The 26,957-nt window shown below is 43.9% G+C and overlaps 2 protein-coding genes across 6 annotated transcripts in view; one reads left to right on the top strand and one right to left on the bottom strand.

The window, feature by feature from the left end:
- Positions 1-551: 551 nt before the first annotated feature.
- LOC115619038 (serum paraoxonase/arylesterase 2-like) lies at positions 552-24,461 on the top strand. Of its 2 annotated transcripts, none has more exons than XM_030511057.1 (10): positions 552-695; positions 4,607-4,677; positions 9,336-9,391; positions 10,281-10,449; positions 11,618-11,744; positions 12,540-12,740; positions 13,388-13,469; positions 13,999-14,127; positions 15,038-15,205; positions 23,088-24,461. In XM_030511057.1, exons 1-9 carry the CDS (start codon positions 622-624, stop codon positions 15,194-15,196), a joined length of 1,068 nt encoding a protein of 355 aa, XP_030366917.1. In that variant the 5' UTR covers positions 552-621; the 3' UTR covers positions 15,197-15,205; positions 23,088-24,461. The 2 variants fall into 2 exon arrangements, with proteins under 2 accessions (XP_030366917.1, XP_030366921.1); XM_030511061.1 differs by lacking the exon at positions 23,088-24,461 and adding an exon at positions 18,173-18,751.
- The window catches only part of PPP1R9A (protein phosphatase 1 regulatory subunit 9A), a 142,562-nt gene continuing 135,767 nt past the window's right edge, over positions 20,163-26,957 (bottom strand). For all 4 annotated transcript variants that reach the window (XM_030511039.1, XM_030511042.1, XM_030511034.1 and 1 more), the window contains one exon: positions 20,163-26,573. In XM_030511039.1, the coding sequence (XP_030366899.1) occupies positions 26,361-26,573 (213 nt within the window). In that variant the 3' untranslated portion in view covers positions 20,163-26,360. The remainder of the gene's footprint in view (positions 26,574-26,957) is intronic.

The following is a 26,957-nucleotide window of genomic DNA, read 5'->3' as shown; positions in this document are numbered from 1 at the left end:
TCCCTGTGCAGAAGAGGGAAAGATAATGCTGAGGGAGGGTATCAACCCACCAAAGCGTGTTCCCCAGAAAAGCAGAAAGCACATGGAGGCCAGTGCGGCAGCTGATGCGAAAGCAGCTTGCTGCATGGAAGAACCCTGGAACCCCGAAGGTGGGCTCTGTAGTTGTTTTCCTGCACAGAGAGGAAAGCTATTGGTGGGAGCATGACAGTGAGAGCAAGCATCATTTCCGAGGGGAAACTTTGGTATTAGTACACAGGTATTAGCATGTATAACTTAGTATAGAGGTGTACATGGATTACTTACATGGTGTACATTCTGCACCATGCAGTCTTTGTCTAACACAAGTATTTTTAACAATATGGGATTTTTTTTATAACCGAATCTGGAGTTTATTCCACCTGCTTTATCCTACAGAACAGCATCAGCTCTGCCGCCTCCTAGGGCCGTTGTCCCGCTGCCCCTGGACCCGCCTCTTGCCGGCCGGGGCCCCGGGGCGGTTCCGCGCTTCCACCGCCCGCGGGCGGGGCCGCTGTGCTTCTGGGGGCGGGCTGCTGGCGGTGTGTGCCCCGCAGTGCCACGGGGCGGCCCGCGGCGGCGCGGGACGCGGCAGAGCGGGTGGCCATGGGGAAGCTGGTGACGCTGGCTGTCGTCGGGATAGTGGCAGCCTTTACGGTGGAGCGGCTGGTGACCCTTTGGTGAGCCGGACGGCGCGCGGCGGGGCGAGCTGCGGTTCGCGGGTGAAGCGGCCGGTGACGGGGGTGCGGGCGGGCGGGACCGGACCGCGGGCGGGATGGGCTGCGGGCTGTCGGAGCTGCGGGCCCCGGTGCCGGCGGTGCGGGATGCCCGCCACGGGTGCACCCCTCCTCGGCACTTCGGCGCCTTATCTGGGACGTAACTTCAGCGAGTAGCTGCCCTTGCACAAGCACGGTTGTGGCCAGAGGGGAAGGGTTCATCATCACCGTCATCGCCATCACCATTAGCATGAAGGGAAACGGCTTTCTCCAGAGAAAACTAGGTACCGGGTCGCTCAGCAGTGCTCTTCTCGTCCTCTGTCAGGCATAAACTAACTTCAGGAGCATTTGTCCGGTGGAAATGCCTATTGTGGTAATGGGCATGTGAAATCCTCCCCATGAAGATGCTGGTGAGAGGGTGCCCTGGGGTAGGGGGGCTGGTACCCGTGTTTTTGCAGAGGACTGTGCCAAACCTGGTGTCTGCAAATTGACCTCATCTCCTGCCGACTGGCCAAACAGTAAGTGAAAATCAGATTGCCAGAAACTTGTTATTTGCTCCCGAAGCTGACCTCCAGATAACAATAGCCCCTGCGTACATGAGGTTTCCTCTGGAGGAGCATGGAATTCTGTGATGGTAAGTTGGGACCCCACTCGCTGTGAGCTAAAATACCTAGCCATATCGTGCTCTGTATCATACACCTCATATCATGAGGTGTGAATGTGAACACTGATGTTACAGCAGCTTCTGTCCTGAAAGCTACTAAATATGCCACTGGTTGTTTCAGGCCAGCAAAGTGATGATGAGTTATTGTGTTGCAAGGCAGCTATGTCATTATCATTTTGATCATGTCCACAAGGACTCCAAATGCCTGACTTCAAAGCAACGACATCCAGTTAATTGATCTTTGGGTAGATAGTAGTTATAGCTAATTGCAGAATGAGGACTATACTCCTTGGACCCACGTACCTGGCTTGGGTGCGTCTGCATCTTGCACAAAATCCACCTCAAGCATTAGTGATAACCATAGTGGTAATGAAACCCTCTTGCCCTGGAGTTGTACAAGCTAGAAAACACCCCCTGGGCTGTAGCGGTGTAAGCCGTTTCAAAGCACTGTGAAGAGCAGGGACCCCACGTCAGCTCCAGATCAAATGAACAAATGCAATATTGGGAATCTGGTAAAGCAGATAGAAGCAGGGTCCCCATGTCTCTGTAGCTCTTTGAGTTTTTCCTATGTTGTGTTTTCAGCAAACTGCAGCTTTGCAGCAGTCTTCAGATGTTTGCAGAGTTTGGAAACACAGAACTTCAGATCACAAAATGCTCTAAGATCATTTAACACAGTCTTGGGAGGAGAAAGTGGGGGTAGTCTTAACTCCTGCCAGGTTATCCATCCCCCACCCAGAAGGCAGGAAGCCAGCAAAGACTTTCTGCTGTTCCTTCTGAGCTTGGTATATTGTGTCTGTATAGTATGACACAAGAATCTCTGAAATGCTGAAAAGAAAAGGCTTGAAGAATTGTTACAAATCTCTTACAAACTTGGGTTGCAATCTCTTACAAACTATATTGGGTTGGTTTATACATCTCTTATACTGCTGATAGCTACCAAGTGGACTGGAGTAGGGCTTGTGCAGCAGAAAAACAGGTGAAGTTCTGTGTTACGAACTGAAATCGCACTGATTCTTGTACTGGCATTTTAAATTGCTAATTCTTCTCTGAAGAAAGGTCCAAGGTTTTTGAATGCGAATTACACTGTGTTACTGTTTTTCTCAGGACAATATGCACATGATGCTATTGTTCAGATCTATGTATTTATATCTAGGCACACAATGTTACCGTTTCATAACGCTCTGTATTGATACAGCTCAGCTTGCATGCTAGGTTCAAAACTGCAGCATGCTTCCAGAAAGATGCTGACAGTTTGAAAAGAGTTGAGAGCAAAAACAAAAGTAGGAGGTGATTTTCATTCCTGTCAGGAAAAAAAACCCTCAGAGATCCAGGACTGGTTACTCTAGAGGAGAAGAAAGCTGAAAGAGAGCGAGGTCTTTGAATATGCAACAGGTTGCTGCTGAAGGAAGGGGAATGCCTGTGGTCCGTGCCCCACCAAGCAGGACAGCGAGCGGAGGACTGAAACTGGAAGGAGGAACTGGGTGGGAAAAGGTACCGTGCACTGGGGTGGCACCAAGTAGCAAAATTCCTGCTTTTTTTGGAGTTGCACGCCCCACAGTTGACAGGTTTGCTGTGTTTTTAGCATGGCCAGTTAGTTATCTAGGCCATCTGGCTTAGTAGCTGAGGCTGTCTGAGCTAGATAAACTGTCACATTTTGGAAGAGCCTCTGTATGTGCTGCAGGCTTGTGACCAGCGTCCTTTTGAATTACTCTCATTCCAGCCCATAAAGTGTTTCGCTGGGAATGCTGTCGGGATATCATCATCCCTTGTTGGCTGCTGGCTGAGTTCCTGCTGTGCTTTTGGCTCTGGGTGGCTTGCAGTCTGCCCAGGAAAAGCTGGAGCAAATAGGGAAGGGAAAAGCCCTAAGCAGGCAGCAGTGCAAACTCAGGGCAATGTCACCCCAAGCCACCCTTGGGGGCCAAGTAGGTTTCTCTGTGCCAGGGGACGAGGGAGGAGCTGAGGTCCCCTCTGTGCTGCCTGTGGGCTGGGAGCCAGTGTAATTCTCTGTCAGGGCTCCTGAACTAGGGGAGAGGGCTTGGGAGAATTTAGCTTGGCTCCTTTCACATGCTGTCCTCTGCCCTTGTTACCCTTTTTCTTCCTTGTTTTCTGACCTTATCTTAAGAACCTGTGTCCATGGTACAGCACTGAAGCAATTAATAATTAAGTGATTAAAAACCATACAGGACTGACATACCATACAGTGCTCAGCTGTATCACATATTTTTGATACCACAGACATACTGCTCTTCAGTTTGTGTTTATGCCTAAAACTATAACATAAACACGGCTATGTTTTGCTCTGGAATCTTTGCATTCAGAATTTCCTGTGGTTGGAGCAAGTACAGCCTCAACATGTGCGCATGATAGGCATGCAAAGGAACAACTGTGTTAATTTAAATGCTTTTTTTTTGGGGGGGGGGAGGGAAGGGAGAAATACTCTAGTACGCTAGCTTAACATTTTTACATAGAAACACAGCATATTTTCTTATGGCACTGCAGACCAGCATGGTCCAACACTGCAGTCCTGGTGTTGAGGTGTCTTTCATGTAGAATTGTAGACAACTTGGAATGGAGGAGGTGGAGAAATAGAAACTCATGTGTAGTTACCTGTCTGTATCTGTTTGTCCAGTAAAGGGTGCGCCAGCGATGAGATTTTGCGGGCATGCAGCACTGCTGAAGGATGATGCTCTGGGTGGGTACCAGGAGAGTAGAGGAAGGGACAGGGTTAATTGCTGAAAATCGTACTATCAACCAAGTCCTACCTGTTGTTGCTGCCTTGCAACAATGCTATCGTTGACTTTGAATGTGGACTAAGAGATGAAGAAAGTGCAACTGCTGGTGGCCTGGTCACCAAAAATAGCCAGTGGGTTGGGGTAGAAGGTTGCCCTCTCCTCACCTGAAATTCTGGTTCTAACTGCAGGGTGCTGCTAGATTTAGATGGCTGAAACCTGAAGAAAGCGTGGCTATGTTATTTTATGGTTTGAACTATGGTGTGTCATGAAAGATTGTTTCTGAAGCTCACACACAAAGTCAAGTTCCTGAAGTTACTCAGTGTAGGAGAACCACTTAATCCCTGGACATGTGTAACCATCACAGTGATTTGAAGCAATTGCTGTTGTCACTTCTTGGTTTTGTTTATTCAGTGTTTTATTAGCTGTTTTGCTGCTGTGATACGGCTGCATGTTGTTAACCCTGCTCTTTCCTCTTGCAGGAACAGGAGCTATGCTTCACGGGAAATAGACCCACTACCCCTCCCGAACTGCCAGCTCATTAAAGGGATCGGTATGTGCTCAAAATAACTGAGTGTATTGCTTTTGTCCAGCCTTATTTTGCAACTGCTTCTGAAAGCCAGCTTCCAAGCCTTATCCCCAAAACAAAGTGCTAATTTGGCTTTCATTTGTTACTTGGACTTTGAGGCAGGAAGAAACTGCAGGAAGAAAATTATATTGAAAGCCTAGGTAGTTTGGTATAGTACTTCTTGCCTTTGGTATTGACATTTCTGTTCTATATCTTTGCAAATAAGTACCTTGCAAACACTTGTCCTTTGCTAAGGCTCTTAGGAAATTATTTGGTTTTAGGTGAGGGTGTACTAGCTCTTCAGGCAGGCACCTACAGGTGGCTGTCAGCTGGTGACTGAAGCCGGTACATGCTGCAGGGGTGGAAGCTTTCAGAAGCGGGCTCAGGCATGTGGCGAAGGAGGGGCTGCAAAATGCCAACCAGGATCCCCTGCCTTAGCGCCTCATTTTGCCGAGATTTAGGAGCAGACTGGTGCCACCCTGTGCAAACAAGCAGGCAGGAGCTAGGTGCAGTTGCGCAATTCAGCTGCGTGGGGGAGTCATATTTGCCCTCTTAGTCTGGTTTGTGAAGAGGTTTAACACAGTGGCTATGGGTGAAGTGTTCAGCACACAGCAATGTTTCTGGTTTGTATTTTCTCTCCCTTTAGGATAACCAGAGTATAAAATGGATGGTTTCACAATTGATAATGTTTTTTGTGTCTCCTTTTCCTCCAAATTATAATTTTTAAGCCTAACATAGGCTTAGTAGCTGGGGGTTTTCTTTTCCTTAATATTTTCTTAAATGTCTTGAATTCTGTTGAAATTTGCCTGGATTTTGCATGTGTCGTTGGATGAGATTTGCCTTTGAGCTTGCTGAGTCACTGTGTTGATTTCATAAATCTTGCTTCTTCCTTGTGTCAGGTATCAAATATCTTTGTAAAGTCAAATTACTGCCATAAATGGGCTTGGGCAGAGTTCCTTTGCCTGAGGTTGTGTGCAGAAGAAATTGCATTTGAAAAAACTTTCCAGGTCTTCTAGATTGAGCTGTAATTTACTCATACAAGAGACTGAACAATGATGGTGGTTAATATAAGAATCATTTCTGAGTAATTCACTTAAGCATATCACTGTTGCAGTCTTTATGAGACTTTTTGCAACATGATTGTCCTGTTGAGGAAAGGAAACCTGTAAATTGCTAATACAGTTGTGTTTAATTTCCAAACAGTATCTCATTTTTGGTGCCTGACATTTACATGGAGATTAGGTGAATTCTGAGAACCTGCCTGTGCTCAGAGGTGGCAGTGGATCAATTTACAGAGCTTCATTTCTGCTTCTTCTTGGGCTCTTACAGCAGTGTCCCTTCACATGGAGCTTTCCACCTTGCCTTGCCTTCGCTCTGTCATTTGCTGCTCCCTAGAAAAGTTAAAATGCCAAAAAATAATTCAGCAGAAAGTCAAATAACAAAGGATTTGTGATAAAACAATTAAAGTTTTCATGTTCATGCAAATGTTTTCCAAAATTCATTTACTATGACTGGAGGGGGTTTTACTACCCAGGGAGACCAGGAAGCCCTAATGTCTGGATGCAGCCTAGGTAGCACTATTCAGACGAGGGGTTTTGCTGTACTCAGATACGTAAGGTTGCTCCCGTGGGTGACTTTGTGTGAGGATATGTTTCTGTATGGATATCTTGGCCTCCTGGGCCAAGTTCCTTCTGAACTGTTAAGTGGGACATAGGTAATGAGCTGGATCAGTTCTGAACAAAATAATCTTACAGTATCCATTCTGTACATAGAAGAACAGGAATCTGGTACAGCCTAGTATAATTATGTTAAAAGCAATGCATCCGTAGTAAAGGAAACAAACCCTGAGTAAATGGAAGAATTCTCTAGTGTACCTTTTCTGTCTGCACAATTCCATCCTTTCTGTAGCTCTCTTTTTATTAAGACTTTGATCTGTTCTGCTTTTTGAATATTGTGCAGTGTAAGCACAGATGCAGTGAACAAACCAGTAAAAAATTGCAGCTTGTCCTAAGCCTCATTTCACAAATACGTAGGAAAGTCTGTATTTGTAGAATGAACAGTATCTTCTGAATTCTATTAGTGTCTAATCATGTTACTGGTTTATAATAAAATAACTATATATCCTGTACTAACTCCTAAAGTTTAAGAAGCTACTATAGAAATTGCTAGAAGTACTTGCATCTTGGAGCAATTCCTGGCATAGAGGCGAAATAGTCACTTGCTTTTGGACATAAAATCCAGGTCGGTTTATTGTTAGATGCACCTGTGGAATACATCATACTAAAATAAAATAAAGAAGAGGGAAAAAAAAAGCATTTCTGTGGTAGGCAGTAATTTTTCTTGGTATCATTTTTTTTTAAACATCTTCAGCTAATCCCCTGGATTGTATCTCAGTGATACAATTTCGCAATACAGTACAGATGACTAATACCTCATAAATCAGTTCTTAGTTCTCCTGTCCCATATAGTGCCTGTGACAGCAGCCCAGAGCCCTCTCAAAATGGGGCCCACAGGGAGAGCCCGGGAGCTTCTCTGCATCCGGCTGTGCATCTCCATCCCTTCCTTGCTGCCTTGGCAGTGCCAGCTCAGTAGGATTGAGCTGAATCAGCATTTCACTGCTCTTCCAACAGCGCTGGCTGTCTTCCCCACATACCAGAACGTGGCTGAGAAGTGGCCAAAAAGTACTTTGCTGGACAGTTTCTTTCAGAGTAGTTGGGTGCAGGGCTCTGGTTATGCCCCTTCCACCAGAAACTTGTGGGTTTTAATTATCTGCTCCCAGTTAGCCTGCTCATCTTTCTGCTTGGCAGTCTCACTAATTCAATAGCAATAAATTATTATATCTCTTGTTTATTCACTCACCAGAGTGCTCTGCTAGTAAAAGCTGTTTGTCCAGCTTACATCACCGTGGCAATTGAGCATCTCAGCATTTATTTATGTTGTTATCTTTGCAGCAGTCCTGAGAAGTGGGGAATTGCTGCTCATCCCATGTTATAAATGAGCCCAGACTTGGAGAGACCAAGAGCTGGGCAAAGGAAAGGGGCTTTTTGCTTCAACCAAGATGTGAGCTGAGCTGAAAAAAACCACCCCAAATTCAAAATTGTAGTTGGAAAATGCAGGTTCTGAATGTCTCTGGGCACATCGGAGCAGATGTCTGCCTCCTGCCCGAGCCCAGTTGAAATTCAGAACCAAAACCCAGGTCAGCTCCCACCTGAAATTCGTCATCAGACCTTTTGCTCTTCAGAAGGCAGAGATGCTCTGCTTTTTAGCGTAGTGGGGTGGAGTAGGGGCTTGCTGAGGCTGAGGAGGATCCCTGTCCTTGTCCCCTGTCCCTGCAGGAAAAGTCATGCCCCTACATCTCCCCAGGGCTGAGCTGGGGAAGGACTTGCCTGGAGGAGTGGATTTGGGGATCTGGTTCCTCTGCACAAGGGCTGTTTGGCAGCCCCAGGATAAATTACAGCCTGGCAGAATTAGTGTGGGATAAGTAAGAGTTGCATAAAAGCAAACGGTAACCCAGCTCAAATTTGAAGGCACTTCCTCAGGAGGAGGTGCCGAGGTGCCAGGGATGGTGTGACCCACACATGGTTGCATGGGTGCTCTGTGGCCGAGCAGAAGAGGATGTGGAGAGATGGGACAGGCTGGGTGGAAAACCTTTGTGCTGGTGGCTCTGTTAATAAAAACAGGCAGAACAGATTCCTCCTTTAAGCAAATGCTCTGGCTGGGTTTAATCCAGCCATCGTCTGGAAGGTGGCTTGTGGGGAATGCTTGTGTTGGTGATTTGGAGAAGAGAGGGGAGGCTTCTAAGGGGAGTGGTGAAAATGTGGGATGGCAAATGTACTTCAGCATTGGACTAAAAGCTCTGTGTAGATTGCTTGCTCAAGGCCTAAAGTTGTTCTAGTGTTCTTACTAAGAATTTTCTATTATTTTCTATTTTCTATTTTTTATTTTATTTTACTTTATATTTTATTTTATTTTATAAATTTAATTTAATTTAATTTTTAAATTTAATTTACTTCTATTTTATTTTATTTTCCTAGCAGGGAAAACTATTACAGGAACTACAGGAACTGACAATATTGGAAATGATTACCCGCAATTAAAAGTGTGGTCTAACTGTTAAAGCCCTTAGCTGTTAAAGATGTAGTAGGTTCTATGTCACTTGAGAGCTTTAACTAAATATTTGGCAATCCATCTTAGTGAAATTTCTCAGCTCAGCCAGGAGAATTAGTGTGTGCAGTTCCCAGAGCTGCCTTATGCAAGCATGTACGCTGAGTGATGGGTATGGTCCTGCGCTGGAAATCTCATCCTCTGCACTAATCGCTTGCAGCAGAACACTGTTGTCAAAAGAGGGTCATTCATCCCGCACTGCCACAGGGCACACAGAGCTGGCTGAGAGACTGGGCACCATGGGGGCACCCCTGAACCCCCAGAAAGAGGTGAACCCCAGTACTATTTCCTAATCTATGTGCTGCTCCTTCTGCTGCCACTTCTAATGCAATGTGATCTTTTCCGCTGAACTTCATCACTTCAGTGATTTCAGAAAGGGATGTTCATGAGAGCTGGAATTGTACTAAAAAGGTGTTTTAGTTTTTCAATGGGAAATATTTAATGTTGTCTGAAAAATCCTGCTTATCCCTGTCTTGCAGAAAGTGGTTCAGAAGACATTGACATACTTCCCAACGGACTGGCGTTCATCAGCTCAGTAAGTGCCCAATGGGCCCTCTCCGTGCAGGGGCTTGCCTGCTTTCGTATCTACAGGAGCCATAGGTGAAAATTGCAGATGGACTCTTTCTTCTACAGGACTGTCTGGCTCCATAGGAACAGCCCAGAATTGTGTGACTTTAGGTGGCGTTTCTTGACTCACCTTAGCTTGGCTTCTGCTTGACCAAGTCCACTTCTTGACACAAGTGGTGGTGGCTCTTACACATGTAGCCTATTGTGCTGGCTTAATTGTCCATGTAACCTTGAATTCCTTCCATGTTGCTTCCTTGAAATCTCCCTTGTTAAGGTGTGTTAACTCACTACCTTTTAAGAAAATCAGATTGTGTATTGATTTGGTTGTTCCCAATATTTTCTTTTTAGCCTTTGGGAAGTAGGTTTTCAAGCTTTTCTTTGCAATCAGGATAGCTAGCAATTATTTTCTAAAACAAAAGCTGCTGTTTTGAGCTATGTGTTCCAGGGATACCCAGGGAATGATAACGTTGCAAAATTCATGCCAGAAATTGTCGCGCTGGTGCTGTTCCACATGGCTTTACCATGCTGGATGCAATCAGTGGTGCCATACTTCCAGCTTGTCCCTACTGTCTGTTTGCAGAGTGGTTTGGCACACAGGAGCACCCGCCTGGGTGGTTGGTGGTGCCTTGGGTATGCCCTCCATGGACCCTGTGCTCTCCACACAGCTTGCTCCCTCTGCACTGAAGTTCAGGGCTCACCAAAGAGAGCAGAGCCAGTCCCTCTACCTCCATCACGGCGTGGTGGGCTGAAGCAGAGGGACATCCTAATGCATGCTTGCAAGCCCAAACAACTCCAGTGTTTTCAGCCCTGTGATGCTTCCCGTTACCTTTGATCCAGGAATTACTTTGATTTTACAGGGCTTGAAATACCCAGGACTAAAGAAGAGCTTTCTACCAGACAAGCCAGGTGAAATATTTTTGATGGATTTGAATGAAGACAATCCCAAAGCGGTAGAACTGAGATTCAGCCGAGGGTTTGATGTGACATCCTTTAACCCTCATGGAATCAGCACCTATGTAGACAAAGGTAAAGACACTTTTAACTTGAGGTGGTTGCAAATCTCAGCTTAAAGAGCATAAGCAGAAATCCCTTTGCAGCCTTGCATTGGACCCCAATAGCTTGTGCTTGCTGGGAAAGAGAAAGGTTTTGGGACTTTTTGTCTTTGTTGGGCTCCTTTCTAGATGTTGGCTGCTAAAGCAAACACCTTTGCATGTAATGTAAGGCTGTCTGAGAGAGAAGGATGTCCTATATACTGAAAGGAAGGAAAGTATGGGAAAAGTTTGAGGAGTTGGAAACAACACAGAGTTTATTTTACCAGTTTACATCTGTCTTATCCCGGGGTCAAGGGTTTTGAGGAGACACATGCTTCACTGATGAGTAGTGACCAGAATGAAGACATCTGTGGCTAAACAGTAAATTATCAATTCTCTGCACATTACCAAAATCTCTGGTACTCTGTGGCTAAGCCGTGTTCTCCTCTCCAAGACATGTTTTCCTACAGCAGCCTCTGACTACCAATAAGATATCCTGCACGCTCTCCTTCCTCTCTTTTTCCCTGTCCTTCACCGGGTATTTTAGAAGAACAACGAGAAGTCTGCAAACATTAAAAGAAAGAGAACTATTGCTGCAGCTTGACCTGTGTCCCCGTACAGTCACCCTTTCAGGGAAGGTATTGGAGAAATCGATGGTGCCTAATTTAGGGTCTCACCAGAAGGGCTGGGTAGAACTGCAGCCTTACACAGGGTATGGGAGAAGGATGCTCCTTCAGCTTTCTCAGGGGATGGGGTAAATAAACCAAAGAGCCCTAAGTGTGTGGGCTACAAGCCCTCCTTCCCAGCTGACTAAGCCTATTTCATCCAACCACTCACTGTAGTGTGTCAGACTGCAAAACCTAATGGCTTGGGCACGCGGAAGAAGCCATGATTTCTTTCTTCCTTGATAGAAATAGCAAAAATGTAGTTTACGCATCAGTTCCCCCTAGAGTGAGCCAGGAGGAAGAGTAGCTGGACATCTGGATCCAGTTGCAGTGGCATCCTGCATTACTTTGCTACTTGTCCTTCTGCTTCTGAAGAGCCACGAGACAAATGCACCAAACCCAACATGTGCTGTGTACTAGAGGCTGCTTCAGGGCTGTGTGTGCTCAGCCACACAAACTGTTGAAGAGAATTCAGCTGTTTCCATTTCTTCTTTTAAGATGACACCGTGTACCTCTTTGTTGTGAACCATCCCCATCAGCAGAACACAGTAGAATTGTTTAAATTTGTAGAAGATGACAGATCTCTTGTGCACTTGAAAACCGTTCGACATGACCTTCTGACAAGGTACTGGAGCCACATACTGTCTTCCCCCGGAAGAACAAAGCTGCTTTGTTAAAATCCAAAGTAGGATGATTTTGGTTTTAGGGTATTATTAATATGAGGTATTTTCTTTATAACCAGCTTTCCCGTTTCTCTTATTGATTACTTCTTACCTGTGTAATTGAAAAATGTGTTTCTCCAATCTCTTCTGTAAATGAGATTTTTAATAGTTGTATCACTAAATCAGTCTTAAGTGCCACTGTGATTGACGCAGCGAATTAGCTTGGCATCCATTTCTCCTTCTGTCATGTAACCCACTCTCAGGTCATTGCAGATATGAGTCTTCAGATATTCTATTTTTCTGAATTTGCTACATTGTAAAAACAAACATACTTTTATCTTTTTATTCTGTGGCATACAGAATTTTATTGGTCTATACTACTGCAAAAAGATTGTAAGATAAACAGAGCCCGATAGATAAAGTTGTCACAACTCCTACCTGTTCTCTGGTTCCCACTTGAATGTAGTCAAAAGAGAGAAGAATTTCCATGGATTTGTGGACAGGTAGCCAGATCTCTAGCCGATGCCCTATAGTCCTGTTCACGTCTCAGCCCTGCACAGTCCTTGGTCATATAAAAGAAGATAGAAGTTAAAAGGTTGAAAATATATGTGTCTATATGAAGCATCATCTATAATTACAGCCCCTTTATGTCTATGGGATGACCATGTCCTGGCTGGATTCTGGGCAGTCCTAAAATGCTCCTTCATACCTCTCGCATCACTCTTTTATTGATTTTTCTCCCTCTTTATTTTTTTTAGCGCGAATGATGTGATAGCTGTGGGACCAGACAGCTTCTATGTTACCAATGACCACTACTTCTTTGACTTCATCTTTATGTTCTTGGAGATGTTCTTGGGTTTAACTTGGTCAAATGTTGTTTACTACAGTCCTAAAGAAGTGAAAGAAGTAGCAGCTGGGTTTTATTCAGCCAATGGAATTAACATTTCACCTGACAGAAAGTAAGTTTCTTCTTGCCTTAGATTTTGTTTGATCACACAAAAGAATCCTGAAATCATAATTTGTACACACGGTACCTCTGGTCAAGTGTCTGAAGTGGCTCATGTAAGGCAAGGGGCTGTGCAATGTAAGCGATACGGAGGGGCTGTAGAACAGAAGTGATGTGTTTCAGGCTTCAACTAGAGGCAACGTTTCCTGCTTTGCGGGGTGGTTTATATCAATAAGGTCAAAGGTTGCTGCGTTTGAACCAGCCGATGCAGAAGTCTGTGTATATTGCTCTGCAAGGATTAACAGGGCGGGGTTTCTGCCAAGTGGGGAACTCTCCACAGTTTTAAAGTCTGTATGACTGAAGTACCCAGTGCTGTGGTGTAGATAGCTGATCTGAAATTGAAAAACCAGCCTATTTGTGGCTCTTACGATCCAAGGCCTGCTTCAGTGTCGGAAGAGCTGGCACAGTGTGAAGCTACAATAGTGTCTCAGCAGGTTGGCTTCAGTTCAGTGCCCTGTGGCCTGCTTGCAATATCTATTGCTGTGTGGGAGCTGAGAGCTGGCATTCCTCATGGGAAGAGCTGGGCTTGTGCAGGAGGAGGTGGCTGGTTTCAGTGTCTCCTTACTCATACACATTGCTAAGAGGTGCTTTCTTTTGAAGGTACATCTACATTGCAGATGTAGGTGATCATAACATCCATGTTATGGAAAAACATGCAAATTGGAGTTTAACCCATGTGAAGGTAAGGTGCTGCTGTTCCATAAATAAAAAGGCATATGTGAATTTTGGACAGATTAGTCCCCATGAATGCTTTCAACCTGATCATGTGTGCAGTTCTGGTCTGGATGGCTCCTGCTGTGGGTTTGCAGAGGTGCTGTGTGCCCCGTTAAAGAGCTTTAGGTCTTCCACCCTCATACCAGCAACCACAGAGGGATCCTTGGGCGTGCTGTAGAGCTGCACTGGCAGTCTGCCTCAGTCACTGCGGGTCAAACCACAGAGCTCTGACTGAAGTAATCAACACAAGTGTAGGTGTGAATGAGGTGATGGGGGAGCAGCAAGCAGGTTTCTCATGGCACAGAAAGGGGGATGAAGCATCCTGGGGGGGAAAGAAAAATAGCACTTGGGGGGAGAAAATATTTCTTAAAAACTCAGTCTAAGCTATGTCAGATGAGAGTCTTGGGCAAGTCTATTGCTTATGTTACAGTTTACTTCCAGGATTTCCGATAGCTTTAACTTCCTTCTTTTTCTTGTTTTGCCGCTGTGTTGGATAGACGCTGCAGCTGGACACTCTGGCCGATAATTTGTCTGTTGACCCGTCCACTGGCGATGTCTGGGCAGGATGTCATCCCAATGGGTTCAAGCTCTTCCACTACGATCTTGAGAATCCGCCTGGTTCTGAGGTGCTTCTTGGGAAATGTTACTGGTCTCTTGGCTGTGTCTGTGCCAGAAAGTTGCTCTGTTCAAATCACCCGGTGTAACTTAGCTCTGCATTACATAGAGAAGTGCCTGCCCACCCTTGTGAAAGCAAAGACCGAGCTGTCTTCCAGCTTATAGCTTCTGCTCTCAAGTGGAAAGCCGGAACGGTGTATACCCACTAACAAACACCTATTCAGATCCTTAGGACACAACCGAGTAATTTCCACCCAGTAGCTGAGTCATTCTGGACTCCTCGGGCTGCTTTCTGTGCAGCTGTGGCTGTGCAATCAGATTTTGATGAACAGTAATTACCAAGCCAGCACCTCTTTGCCAAACAAAAGTAGTTGACTGAGTGCAAAGCATGATGAGAAACGTTCACACTGGAATGATTAATCTGTGCAAGTGTGGTTCATCAGTAGGTGACACTGTAATTCTTTCTGAAATCAATAAGGTACTGGCATCAGCGTGCTAGTACAGGTGGGTGGTTGGTACCTGTTTGATTTTAGCCTTGTCTGAGGCTCCCCATAAGACATGTTTCAAAACTATCATGTTCAGTAGCAGTAGATTTATGGTACCAGGCAGTTGTTTACTCTCTGAAAAAGCATGAAAGTAAGAGGATATTAAGTAACTCTTAGGCTGGAAAAAACAGCACATTCCTAGTGTCTTTCTTACATACTGAGATGGAGTCTCTGTTGCACAACCACTTAAAAAATAATCAGTGTTCATGGACCATGCTTCGCTGAAGCAGAATTGTGTCCCTGTAACAGGGATCATTTGACTGAAGTTAGCAGCAGCCAATCAACCTAACCCATTTGTTTAAGTTAACATACTGATGTTCCCTCCATCCGTGGAACCCACGGCCATTTCAGCAGCTGTATCCCTCTCCTCTGGCAGGTCCTCCGCATCCGGAACATCCTCTCGGAGGAGCCTGAGGTGACACGCATCTACGCCGATGATGGCTCCGTGCTGCAGGGAAGCACCGTGGCATCCATCTACAAGGGAAAACTGCTCATTGGCACAGTCATCCACAGAGCTCTCTACTGTGAGCTATAGCTCGCCCCAGTAAGATCTGCTTCGGTGGGAAGGATTTAGTTCCTCAGGAATTTACTTAGTTTCTGCTAGACTTGCTAACAAGAAGACTGTTCCAATAAGTGTTAACTAGAATCATGGAAATGTATTTTAGTCTTCCTCTCCAAAATGAGAGTTTTATGCAATTGTGAAGGAAATTGAGGGTGAGGAATTAGCTTCTTTGTGTAATGGGGAGGACCCCATGCCAGTAACAAAGGGTAACTTTGAAATTTAAGTTCATATTACAGACGACTAAACTGTCAGACACTGAATGATCTGTTGCGACTGGATTTGTGATTTTGTATGTTTGTTGATTTTTCCTCCCAGAGAAAACTGATTTTGTAAATGAGAATTGCTTACTAACAGTGTGGTGTGCTTTCTTGTCACTGACCCCTAGGCTTTCCCTATGACTGTACTAAGTGTTCTTCTTCCAAACCCTCCTGTTAGCTTTCCTCAATGCTTCTGAAATAACTGGAAGGAGAATAAATGTTACTTCAGTCTCATTTCTTCCCTCTTCCCCCTTAAAGGTATTTTCTACCACTACTTCAGTTCTATAAATTTTCTTAATCCTACTGACAATGATCAGGGCACCACTTCAGAGTGGTTTCTTACTGAGTCGTCCAAAGGGGGTTTAAAAAAGCCCTTTTTTTCTTAAAGAGTGGGAAAGAACTCCCAAGCACCTTCAGTGAAAAGTTACTGTCATCTGTCACAGAACACGGAGCATTTCTGGGTGCTTTGCTACAGTGATAACCCCCGAGTGTTGGTTACGTGTGTTCTGTTTAACTTCCTGTCCGCATGGAGCTGATTCCCACTGTGCTTCTGTGCATCAGGTACCCGCTGCACGTTTTATCCAGCAGCAGTTACTGATAGCATTGTGCACTGCTAAAAGACTTCTCCAGGGTTCCATCAGCTGGTGGTTTTAGAATGGTGTTAGTTAGCAATCACATGCAATAAACTGAATTGTGTGTCTTTTGAAGCTGGAAATCAGTTTTGTGCTGTCCAGTGTGCACAGCAAGACTCCAGTCTGACCAAGGCCCTAGTTTGAGCCACCACTTGGTTTCCTTGCATTAGTATAGACACCCTTACCCACAGAGTAGCTCCTGCTGCTCTTGGTTATCCTCCGAATTCCCAGCTCTGATCACAGCTCCAGTTTTGTGAGAGATCACAGAATCATAGAATGGTTTGGGTTGGAAAGGACCTTCTAGTTCCAACACCCTGCCATAGGCAGGAAAGCCTCACACTAGACCATGTCGCCCAAGGCTCTGTCCAACCTGGCCTTAAACACTGCCAGGGCTGGAGCATTCACAACTTCCTTGGGCAACCTGTTCCAGTGCCTCACCACCCTCACAGTAAAGAACTTCTTCCTTATACCTAACCTGAACTTCCTCTGTTTAAGTTTGAACCCGTTACCCCTTGTCCTATCACTGCAGTCCCTAATGAAGAGTCTCTCTACTGCATCCTTGTAGGCCCCCTTCAGATATTGGAAGGCTGCTATGATGCTGACATCTAGCTAAAGGCTCAGTGTCATCAGTGGTGGCTCCCCTGCTGGGGTTGCCGCTGTGCTGCTTGCGCTGGCACCTCTCAGTGGCTTTGCTGCCTCTCCGAATGGTGTCACTGGACAGACCTTCCCCAGAAGCCACCATCCCCTCTGCATCCTTCAGCTGATGTGGTAGCGTTTCCTCTCTGCTGTTTTTTCACCCCCGTGTGGAGAAAGAAGGCAGGCTGCTCGTGAAATTCGAGCTCGGGAGGAGAAAGAGCCAGTCCCTGGGTGCTAATTGATGCTCTAGCTTTGCAGTTCGCTCCTGTAGTCTACTTCATCACCAGCCACAGCACCTTCTAATCTGAAGAGTACATGGGAAGTCCAGTACTTTGAAAACACAGGAGTGCTTCTGTCTACAAGTTAAATAACTTGCAAATAACCTGTAGCAGCTTGAACATGGAGACAGGAACCAGAGTATGTGCAAACCATTCTCTGTGTTTGGGTTGTCTGGTTGAGAGGAGGCATTACTGCAGGATAAGGTTTGGGTGAGCAGTAGCCCTGAACAGTGTGTGCTGGCATCTCTTGGCTCCTGCGCCATGCCTTTCGAATACAAACAAGCCTAATAGCTTTCATCCACTGGTATAAAGGAGTTACTGCTTGTTCTCCAAGGCAAAGGGACAGCTCTAACCAGAACAAGGAGTTGGTGCCAGAGCTTGTGGCTGGGGCTGCATTCCTGTGTGAGAGGGACAGTGCCATCCCCCTTCCTCCGCACAGCTGCAGTGAGTTGTGGGTCTTGCCACATCACCTCCTATCCCTGGAGAGTATCTGCTCCAGTCCAAGCCCCTGCACTGCCACTGGCTCACAGGCACAGACACTGGTGTAAGGCACGTCTCTTGTTCTGAGAGGTTCAAGAACTGAGCCAGCAGCATGTTGGCTTGATCACTGCACCCTTCCCGATGCCAACAGCTTCCCACTTCTGCCATGCCAGGCAGCTCTCACCCTGCACAAGAGTGGTTGTGGTGTTTGTGATGTTCTGACTACAAACAGCACATGCTGCAAGGGTCTAGTGCTGGCTAGAGGGGGAGACTTCTGCATTAGTATTAACCATGCAGCCAAGTGACCTTGTATTTTGGGCATAGCCCTGCATTAGCAGGTCTGTACACAAACTGTTAGTAGCTCCCCTCCAAAATGCTTACAGTCAATCTGGGAACCTGAGCACTGCTCAGGGTTTACTGTCTGCCTTTGAAGACCCTGGTGACAGGGACACATCTGTTCAGATCATGGTTTCAAGTCTTCTGCTAACCACAACATGCAGACAGCCCTTCCACAGAGCTGAGCTGGCCCTGAATGAGGGAGGCTTTTGTCTCATGGCTTTGCTGGACCTGCCTTTGGCATCAGCTAGCTGAACCAAGCACTTGAGGACAGAATTTACCATAGCTCTGGCTTTGCTGCTCCTTCCTTAGCAACTTCTCTCCCTGCAGGACATTTTCAGCTTCCCTGAGAAGTGGTGCACTTTCCAACAGGAACTTGTAATCTGTGTTCAGCCTCAAGGAGCAGATATTATTCCCAGAGCCCAAGCAGAAAAGCTGCCCTGAAGGAGGTTCTCACAGTAAGGAGAGGTTGGGCTATTAACTTGTTTGTGATTAGCCATCCTACACTAGCATTTTAGAATAATTGTTAGGCTTTTGCCACTGTTTGTTCTCAAGTAAATGAAATGCCGCCTTTTAAAGAGTTGGAGTTTTGCAGCAGTGGCAGTAACACAGCGGTCACTCTGCTGGTCTCGGATTTACTCTGTGGTTGTAGAAATGTAACAACCATCATTTCTCTCAGCAGAGGTAGGAGCAACCCATCAAAACATTAATTTCATGTTTTCCAATAGTTTTGAATATCTTCAGATGAGCAAATCTACATGTCGTTGGACCTTTCAAACTTCTACTTTTTTGTTGGCTTTTGGCCTTTCAGAAAATAAAGCATGTTGTCACTCATCACTGGCTTTTTTTTTTCCCTCTTTTTTAAACTATTCCTGTACTGGAGGTTTTCCCAGCTGTCTGCCTGCAGACAGAAACATATGCAAGCGATTGGCCTTATCGTTTCCTAGAGCGTTTGAGAAGAGGAAGATTGTAGGAAGGACTTAGTACCTGCTGCCAATGTAATTTTTACTGATAGTAAAATTTTTAATAGTAAAATTTTTTAAATTACTTTGATAATTTTAATAGTAATAATTTTTACTAATAGTAAATAACCTGAGGCAAGTAGCTTGGAAGGCTGTTGTCAGTTTCTAAGGATGTCCCAGCCTCACAGTGCAGAACTGGGAGCTGAAGCTGAGCCAATGTGCATTAAGGTGGCGGTGGGCAGGACACAGACAGCAAGCATGCATTTGGCAGCAAAATCAGTGCTGGGTACAGCTTCTACCCTTCAGCATGAAATCACCACTTGGTGAAACTCATTGGCAGCCTCAGTGCAGAAACAGCAGTGGAGTACGATATGCCTCAAGCCTGGCCTCACTATTACAAAGTGACCTTTGTCACAGGGAAAACCTGGGTTTGCAGCCTGGAGGAAAGCATAACCCATCATCTTTTGCAAACTGTAGAGTCGGGAGTAGTTCTAGGCATTTCAGACACCAAACTGCAGCTACCTGAGACCACTTTGCACAAACAATGGGGACATATGTACAGATGGCTCCAGGCTTAGGAAGCTGCTGAGCAGACACATTTTACAAGTCAGTCGTGGACTTACAGACTCTTAACATATCTATTTTAATTAAGATAATAATTTTATGGATTGAGAGTTCCTTTATCTTCTTGCAGGTGATACCCATATTAGCAGATTTATGAATCAGCTTCTGGGAAACACAGACTGGGTTAGAGATATTAAGTGCAGAGTATTTGGCCTAGATTCTGCCAGATGTAAATCCACTGAAATGACTACACAAATTGGACAGTCTGTGCCCTCTGCTTTCTCCAATTTAATGCTTTAATAAAGTCAAATAAAAATAAAGACATATTAAACATGCTTAGCCAAAGAACTGCTGTTCTTTGAACATATAAAATGCCCATTATAACTAACCTACACTTAAGTGTAAAACTGTAAAATGTTTTTATATACTATAACTAATTCAGGTCTTCTGGACAAACCTGGACCAGCATCCATGTGAAGGCAGCCTGTTTTTACTGCATGCTGCATTTCATCTGCAGATGAAGAGAAAAGGCCGTTCTCTTTCCTTACTCTATTTTCTTTTTTAATTCTTTTTGCATAATTACAGATTGTAAATGAGACCCACTTGGAGGCCTGTGAATTGTGCCAATTTAGCGAAGAGCTGGGATTAAACTAATCTTCAGCACTGAGCAGAAGGAAGGAAAGAACGAGCAGGGCAAGGTCCATATCCTCCTTCACCCCCTGTACAACCCATGTAGCAACAGCTGTCCAGTTGTGTTCACCTGGGGCAGGAAAGTGAGGACTCGATACAAATTCTAATAAAGATTCCGGATTTCTCATTTTATTGCATTCGTTGTCTAACAACAATACTCATTGGCAAGAAATTTATTTACACTAACAAATTAACTTGAAACCACAAGGCTTTGTTGTTTGTATTTAAACTGTAAGAAAACAAAGGGCCACCATGATGGTTTTATTTTATGTGTCCCAATAACTAAATATTAACCAAAGTTATTTTGGGGAAAACGCAACAATCTAGAGAAGTTCATATCAACCAAGCACAAGAGAACAAGCTCAGACATGGCACTACTGTCTTCCATGCAGATGATCAGACACCAAGATGTACAAAGAAAAAGTTCAGGATAACATGCACGTCTATACATTTGACCTCTTAAAAAAAAAATTAAAAGAAAAAGGAAAAAATCTGCAGTGCAACCACCTCTTCAACCAGATAAAAAGAAACAATGTAAAAGAAGCCAATTTTTACAGTGAGCACAGTGCATGTGAGTCTTTTAGCTGCCTGGTCTTCTAGCAATATGTCTAACACTTGTCAGTGACCAGTGAGTTACCACTGCAACGTGACTGGAAAATATGAAAGCAGTTGTTCAGATGGTGTGTATGGGAAAGTATACTCAGAAGAGGTTCACTGTGCACTCCCCACTTCCAAATGGGCTGCTGGCTCCTTATGTCTAGTACTCTGGGATCCCCCTTCCTTCAGATGCTTCTGCACCAGGACCTGAACCTGCTTCCACTGGTGTCAAAGGTCCCACTGAAAACCTGGCAGGAGGCTGATGGTCCTGGATTATGTGGGTTGGACCCAAGCTCAGGAGCTGCGAGCCCTCCTCACCCCACTCTGGAAGCAGTCAAACTCAGCATAACTACGGCTTGTTCTTAACACAGTCCAAACTTCCCAAAGTAACAGGCAGCTCTAGGCACCACCGCCAAGCCTTGCAACAAGATGCACATTTTTTAAACCATCACTTAATGCCGACAGCAAAAGTACCAGTTAGTACTGCTGGTTAGTAACAGAAAACTCATTTTATAATGAGGGACTGGAGGGCTCAATGTCATGACTAAGGTGTCACAGCTTTGAAAAATCAGTTTTACAGCTGGAAAAAGTGCAGCAAGATCCATACAGGAGGTTAACAAGAGGGACTGTGTGATGTGCATATGACCCACACTCCACTGTGGTGAATGGGTAAGTCACCTCAGATGTCACTCACAATCCTGTTCAAAAACGAGCTGCTGAAAGAGCTCCAACAGAAATCAAAGTTAGGGCTTAAAATATAAAAAAAGGTTTCCTTCCTAGAATACTGATGCTCCAATAAATCAGTCCTGCCAACCTCCCACCCTGAAAAATCAACCCAAAGCCAACACACAGAAGGACCTGTGGAGAACCATGCTGTATGTGCTCTTAGCAAACATTTAAAATCCTCTAATATGCAAAATACATAAAACCCCACAAGTGAGCAAAGCTACCAGCACACACAGGGGTGAGAACAATGGCGATTCTGAGGGGTAGTGCCTTGCTCCTCCAAGATTGCAGATGGTCCCAGGGCCGTCCTTGTCCTGCACAGACTGTGTGCCTATGGCCCCCATGACACACAGCTGCCCATGTGCTAACTGCTACTAATGCAGTGGGAATCTGTGTGAATATCCATGTACGTACCTATGTGCGCAGACACACAAAATCATACATAGTTATTTAAAGAGGGAATCAAGCCACATATCACTTAAAGATTTCTAGAAAGCCTAATTGATTTCATTATTTTCAATTACTAATTTAATAAAACTAAGCCAACACCAACTAACTGCTCTGTGCACTCTGCTCATTTCGACTGTTAAAAAGACTTACAACTTAATTAAATATGTGCTGCTTTTTCAAATGTCTGTTTTTTCAGTGTTTTAGACCATGACATAGCTTTCGTGAGGTTTTCAAGTGAGGGAGAGCACAGAATGATGGAAGTGCTATAAAAAGCCTCCAGCCCTTCTATCATTTAGCTTGATGATACTGCAGGGGACAAGGCCACACCTAAAAAGAGCAAGATCAGGGTTTACTCTTGCCTTGACAGTATTTTCTCTCTGTAAACACACGGCTGAGAAATCAACACAAGACTTAATCCTGGTAAACTTCCCCTAAATTTCAGCACTGAGAAACGGTACAGACTGCAGTGCAAATGCTGTAAAGAACTACAGCTGTATCTGTGCAAATCTTTCCTTCTGATTTTCAGTGTTGGTACCTGGAATGGTACTTCTTGGTTGTACCCAACTAAATTATGATCCTTTTCCTTTCTACTGTAGAACTGGATTCTGCACTATTAACAAGAGTGGCATTTCTTTCTCTGACTTAAAAGTGTAACTCAATTCATTCTCAGAAATCACACATTTCCCATCTCTTACTTGTGAGCCAGGAGGTGATAGCAGCGCAGCTCAGGAGGACAGGAGGCTTTGACGGAAGCAATGAAGTATGAGGAACCCGATGCCCAGTGTCGAGCACTTCTGAATGTCAATGAAAGCTGAGGACTGGCAAGCTTCAGAGGAAAGCTGCTCTGTAATTCTAGTAACAGCTCGATTCTTGTGGTATCCCTGCAACAGACCACAGTCATGGCACAGTAGATGCCTTTGCAACAGTGGGCAATACTCTGTGCACTGCAATGAACAGGTTCAGCTACTTCCTCACACCCTGGTCCCGACCTGCTTGGGCTGACTGAAACCGAATTGGGAGTTTTAACATGGAAGTCACATAGGTGCAGCACCCGCTGCATGGGAAAATACAAGCTGGAAGCGAGTAATGTCAGTATGTCTGGCTAACTTGGACAGAGCAAGGAGCCACCACTCTCTCCACAATTTCAGTATAAACGCTACAATTTTTAGGTCTAAAGTAACCTGCAGTGTTTTATCTTCTATTTGCTATTTTTCAGAGTTCCATTTTTGCTAACTCTTCTTTCTTCACCGTTTCAGAAGCTCAATATATTCACAACCTGGCAACACCACAGCAATGGGCAGAACTAGAGCTTACAGAACTGGCCTGCCACTGTAACCAGCGAGGAGTTAACTTCCTGTGCTCACCTGGGTGTAAAAGATGACACAGACACACATGGAAACACCACAGCTCCTGCACAGCAGCTTAAAGGTGGCCAGGCAAGCCAGCATACTCAAAATTGCTTTAGCTCCACAAATAAATACACAAAAGTAGGCAACAGTTACATTTGCAGGTGAGCCAAAAGAGAAAGTCTTTCCAGTCATTTAGTATGGAATATTTGTTTCTTCTTATTACATCGAAACCCCGCATTAGTCTGACTTAACAGTGGTTTACCAAAAGTTGAAGTTAAGAATGATGAGACATCCACATATTTTGTTTCATATATGTCATTACACAATACAAAGGGGAAAAATGCAACACAACTTTAAAGGTCCTACAGAACAGTAACAAGAGTTTCAAAGTGAGCTTTGCATCTGTTATCCAGTGACACTTCTGCACATCCCAACAATGAGTTACAATACTTAATAAAAGGAACCACATGAATCTCTTTTATCACAGAAAGAATAGCAAAACTCCTGACACTGCTTGGCTTGCTTAGTTTATGTGTTGGTCCAAATGCATTTTATGGTTTTATTTTAAATTTAAGCCACTAGGGTTTGGGTTTTTTTAAGTTAGTTAGGTTTTTGTTGTTTGGGGTTTTTTTTAAGTCTGAGAATAATCAAATAAAATTACCACAACACAGTTAAAACCCCCTGAATACTTAAAGGACTTAAGTCAAATTACTTATTCTGCAGAGGAAGAACATGATTTACAAAGAGATTAAGTAGGCGCTGTTCTAAGCATCAAGAATGAAAACTGAATATATAATGCCAGGCAGTCTGCTCAGGTTTCTAAGAAAACAAAGAACATAAACCAGGGTCACCATCTTAGATTACTATACATGACCACTTAAACGTTACAACAATGTAAACATAATTTACAAAGAAAATCACCATTGAATGCATTTATCAACATTGTACTTAAAATATTAGATTTCCAGTTTCTTCCAGATAAGTTCTCTTACTCAAATATAAATTGATAACCTCCTAAAATAACAGAATGCTAGTTTTACAAGGCTATTAAATAGTTGTATTATTTTTCTCCTACAGAGTGCAGAGATTCATTGCAATGTGAAATTCTTGTTAGCAGGGATACTTTTTTGCTGGCGCTCTATCTCAAGAAAAATATCATAAGCCTTAGAAATATCAGGAAGTTATCTTTTCTGGCAATTTAATTTTTAGATCTGAATAAAATATACATCAGAAACTTGCAAAAATTGGATTTGGAAGAAAAAATAAAGCTAATGTTAAGTAGATCTGTTGTGTATTAATTTTGAATGAACTAGGCTCTCTCAGTTTACAGACCATTTTAGACATCAAAGAAATTATTAGGATCAAAAGAAACTTAACTATAAACATTGCACCCCAACTGTTTCGAATCTGAGCTTCAGAGAACTTTACAGACACGAATCTGAATGCCATAAAGTACAGAGCAAAAGAGAAGCCAAGACAAACTAAACCAAAGATTTTCTTCAAAAGAATTTAGTATTTGCATTTTTTAGTCTGGCAAACTTTTAAGTTCAAGATTCTAACTTTGCATCAACATCTTAAACAATTTAAGCATCGGCATGACTAGATGAAGGCTGCAACTTCCAGGATGCATGAAAGGGAGGTGACTATATTCTCAACTGTAAATGCTGTGATGTAGTTAGCTTCCACTATAAAGCAGTAAGCTAATACCTCTAGCTTCTCATTGTGGATATTTGCCTGTTGTCTATGTTGTCTGTCTATTCTTTTGAAGAAATACTGAGTGTTTTAATGCTGCTCTTAAGAGGCAGTAACTCCATGCAGTGCGAGCTATACACTGCTTCTGTCATAGCCAAAACTACACAGCAGGCTTCACCAATGGCCTCATAAACCAGGAAAACAGGAATCTCTGAAGGATGTAATATGATAAGCCATCAAAACATTCTACAGCCTATGCCCAAAAATTCAGGTTTTGGTGGGGATATTCTTTAAACACATCAATCAAAACAGTTAATATATGGCAGCTTTGGACCATCACCTCCATGGCAGCATTGATCTTAACAGCAATGTACTACATTTAATTTTAACCAGAATCCCTCGTCTTCCTCTTTTTAAAGTGCACTTTTGTAAAAACTGAGTATCTTCAGCTGACTCATTTGATAATAATTTCCAACAACAGCTTCATAACAGCACAGCACAAAGCTTATTCTCCCAATGCTTGTTGGAGAATGAATCTGAAGATGTGGTGTTTTTTCTGGAAAAAGACAAACCTGAAACAAAATAAGCCCAGTTTCCCATTCAAAACACATGAAAAAGAAAGCGGAGTGTGCTATAAGAAAGTTGCCTACACACTGGGAGCACAATGAAATTTATACAGATATATACGCTGTGCTCTAGTTAGAAATTCATCCTTGCTCAGATATCTAAAGGATAAATGTTATCCCCAGATTTCTGTGTAAACCCACATAATCATTTAAGGCTTTGCCTCCTTCCTGGATTAACTATTGTACAGTTAACAGAAAGAGTTTCACCTCCTGTCTTTTACCCAGGCGGAATATCGACTCTCCTGTCTTTATCTCCAGTGTATAAGAAGTTACTGAACAGTTGTGTTTCCAGAGCAGTGTCGCTTCAAGGTACTGACACAAGACGAATCTTACTCCAGTAGATGGAACTGAGTATCCAACCACTGTAAAGAAGCTGAACTTCCAGTTAGAAAGTTAAGTCAACTCTTATCAGACAGAGCACAACTCCTTTTACCCAGCTGAAGCAACGTTCACCAATCGTTTTGACTGGCCATCCTATTCAGAAGAGGTGAAGCAGTGGACCATGCTCCTTGGCATCATGCTGGTTACTGAAGTGACCAAACACATAGAGCTCAATAGAGAAGAGGAGTTTGGAAGGGAACACTGCCACACAAATATGAAATCTGTTAGCTGTCAACAACAACAAAACAAACTGAGAGGCTGGGGTCGTTTCACATGGCAACAGCAACGAGCGTGAACTGGATATGCAGGAAAATAAAACTACACAATATAAATTTCCCAAGTCATTCTATGTATAGCCCCATTTCTCTGTACACACTCTTGGGCAATGAATACAAGAAAGCTGAAGGGGCATCAGCGTGGATATGAGTTTCTCTTCCCTTGAAGTGCCTCCACTTTCCTAACACAGCAGCACTTCTGCTTATCACTGCTCATTAGTGCCCTCTGTTGCATCTGATGAAGTCTTGTCTGTTTTCTTCGATTTCCTCTGCAGTTGTTCTTGTTCCTTCTTCCGAAGCTTTTCCCTTTGCTTCTCCATTTTCTCTTGAGCTTTGCGAGCTTTTTCCAAGGATGCTTTCATTTCCTTCAGCTTTTTCTTAACGATTGCTCTGTCCTGGGAAGATGTCATACCAAGAGCCTGAGGTGGGCAAAACAAAATTTACAAAGAAAAAGAATTTCATATGGATTAATCTCTTTTTTTTTTTCATATTCTAGTAATAACTCTTCTTAGGCAGAAGACTCTAACAACTAAGCAAATTTGAGGCAGACCCAGATACAAGACTGATGTGTAAGACACTTCTGTGCTGCTTTCCATGCCTTTCACTTCTAGAATATTAAAAAATCCTATCTCATTGCCACCACAAATCTCATTGATCAAATGAGGCAAATAAAGGTTAAACTATTTGCTTGAGGCCATCTAAGTCTACACAGAACAAGACTTCCCAATTCTCACTGCTACGCCTTAGTCAAAATTTCACTTGTTCTCTTCTAAAACCCCCAGTTAGCGAAATGCCAGCAAAAA

The sequence above is a fragment of the Strigops habroptila genome, chromosome 1, assembly GCF_004027225.2.
Source record: "Strigops habroptila isolate Jane chromosome 1, bStrHab1.2.pri, whole genome shotgun sequence".
Classification (NCBI taxonomy): Eukaryota; Metazoa; Chordata; class Aves; order Psittaciformes; family Psittacidae; genus Strigops; species Strigops habroptila.
This window is presented reverse-complemented; position numbering and strand designations above follow the sequence as displayed.